This window comes from Geospiza fortis, unplaced genomic scaffold (assembly GCF_000277835.1).
Source record: "Geospiza fortis unplaced genomic scaffold, GeoFor_1.0 scaffold98, whole genome shotgun sequence".
In the NCBI taxonomy this organism is placed as follows: domain Eukaryota; kingdom Metazoa; phylum Chordata; class Aves; order Passeriformes; family Thraupidae; genus Geospiza; species Geospiza fortis.
The window spans coordinates 2,023,150-2,024,596 of NW_005054306.1; the positions used below are offsets into that span (position 1 = coordinate 2,023,150).

Consider the following 1,447-nt stretch of genomic DNA (forward strand, 5'->3'; position numbering starts at 1 on the left):
GAATGATAACTCCTTGGTATATGAGTACTTTAAAATCAGCTATCATGAGTGTGCACTAACCAACAGATAATTGTATTTATTCTGCTTGCAAGGTCACTTTGAACCTTGTAAAGGACTCCAATGCAAAAGGATGGGAAGGGTGCTAGGCAGAAAATATTGCTCAATGTGATATGTAACAGGGGACAGATGATGCCAGGAGCTGAGCAATGGTCACATGAACACATCTGAGGGTGTTCAGGCTGTGAAAACAAGCCATAAAACACACATGGCATAATGAGGGAAACCCTATTCTGCCCAGGGACAAATTAAACTGCTGCGTAGCAACCTATCTCTTATTAAAAACAATGAGTATTTCTTCACTTTTTGCTGGAACATCTACTGCTAGTCACTTCTGGCTACCTGCAGCAGCATTATCTGTTGATACTGTTAGCACCATATTTCTAACACATTTTCTCTCCTCCCTCCCAGATTTTTTTTCTAGAATGAAAAATATGTAATTAACATCTAATGAACAGCAGTTCTGCCTCCTTTCTGAGAGCTGTAAGGATGCAACAGCACAGTCATATTTCAAAGACTAAATATAAAATCATTACCAATTATTGTCAAATAAAAGCCAGCTATGATGTCAGCTTCTCTAGAGAGCTTTGATGCAAAGGGGTCTTCCTTTTGGAGATAGTGTGGGATGTATTCTTCCTGGGAAGAATTGTTGGGATCTGATGCCATCCCACTCATGTCCAGTGAAGTGCCTGAAAAACAAAAGAACAATGTTTGCAACAGATCACACCTGCTGTTAGAAAATGTGAAGATATTTTTGTTCATACACAGGATCCATCTTCCCATTTGCAATTCTGCCCGGACACTTCCCAGGGCATTTCAGGATACCATTCAAACTTGCATAAAGCATCGTGCCATGATTTAGGTCATGACTCAATTTATCCAAGAACGTCATAATTTACATGGGACCACAACAGGAAAAAGGCATTGAGCTCTTGGAGAGTGTCCAGAGGAGGCCACGAGGATGGTGAAGGGTCTGGAGTGTTGCAACCCAGGACATTACTCTGACTGCCCTGGAGGGCTCAAGGCCCTGGCAGGGGGCTCAGACACCTTGGCACAGAGTCAAAGACACCTGTGCCTTTGATTTTAACCCATGGAAACAATTACCAACTTTGTGTGAAGATGTACAAGCCACAAGGGATTGAATGAAAACCAGAGCTGAGGAATCCTGACTTCTTCTTCAGTTGTGGGGCTGGGGAAAAAGACTTTAATACCTTGGGAGCCATTCCAGCAACACAAAACCCGAGTCTGGAGGAGAAGCCTTTGAGGAGCAGCTGAGGTGGTGTGGTCTGTTCAGCCTGGAGGAGACTGAGGGGAGACCTCACTGGAGTCTTTAACATACTCATGAAGGGAAGAGGAGGGGCAGGGGCTGATCTGTTCCTTCTCATGAGCA

At 43.7% G+C, this 1,447-nt stretch overlaps 1 protein-coding gene across 2 annotated transcripts in view; it reads right to left on the reverse strand.

Moving 5' to 3' along the window:
- OPN5 (opsin 5) overlaps positions 1 to 747 on the reverse strand; it is a 17,063-nt gene extending 16,316 nt beyond the window's left edge. The window contains exon 1 of one of the 2 annotated variants that reach the window (XM_005418407.2): positions 594 to 747. In XM_005418407.2, the coding sequence (XP_005418464.1) occupies positions 594 to 732 (139 nt within the window). In that variant the 5' untranslated portion in view covers positions 733 to 747. The remainder of the gene's footprint in view (positions 1 to 593) is intronic. The other variant, XM_031066685.1, reaches the window with a different exon arrangement.
- Positions 748 to 1,447: the final 700 nt, after the last annotated feature.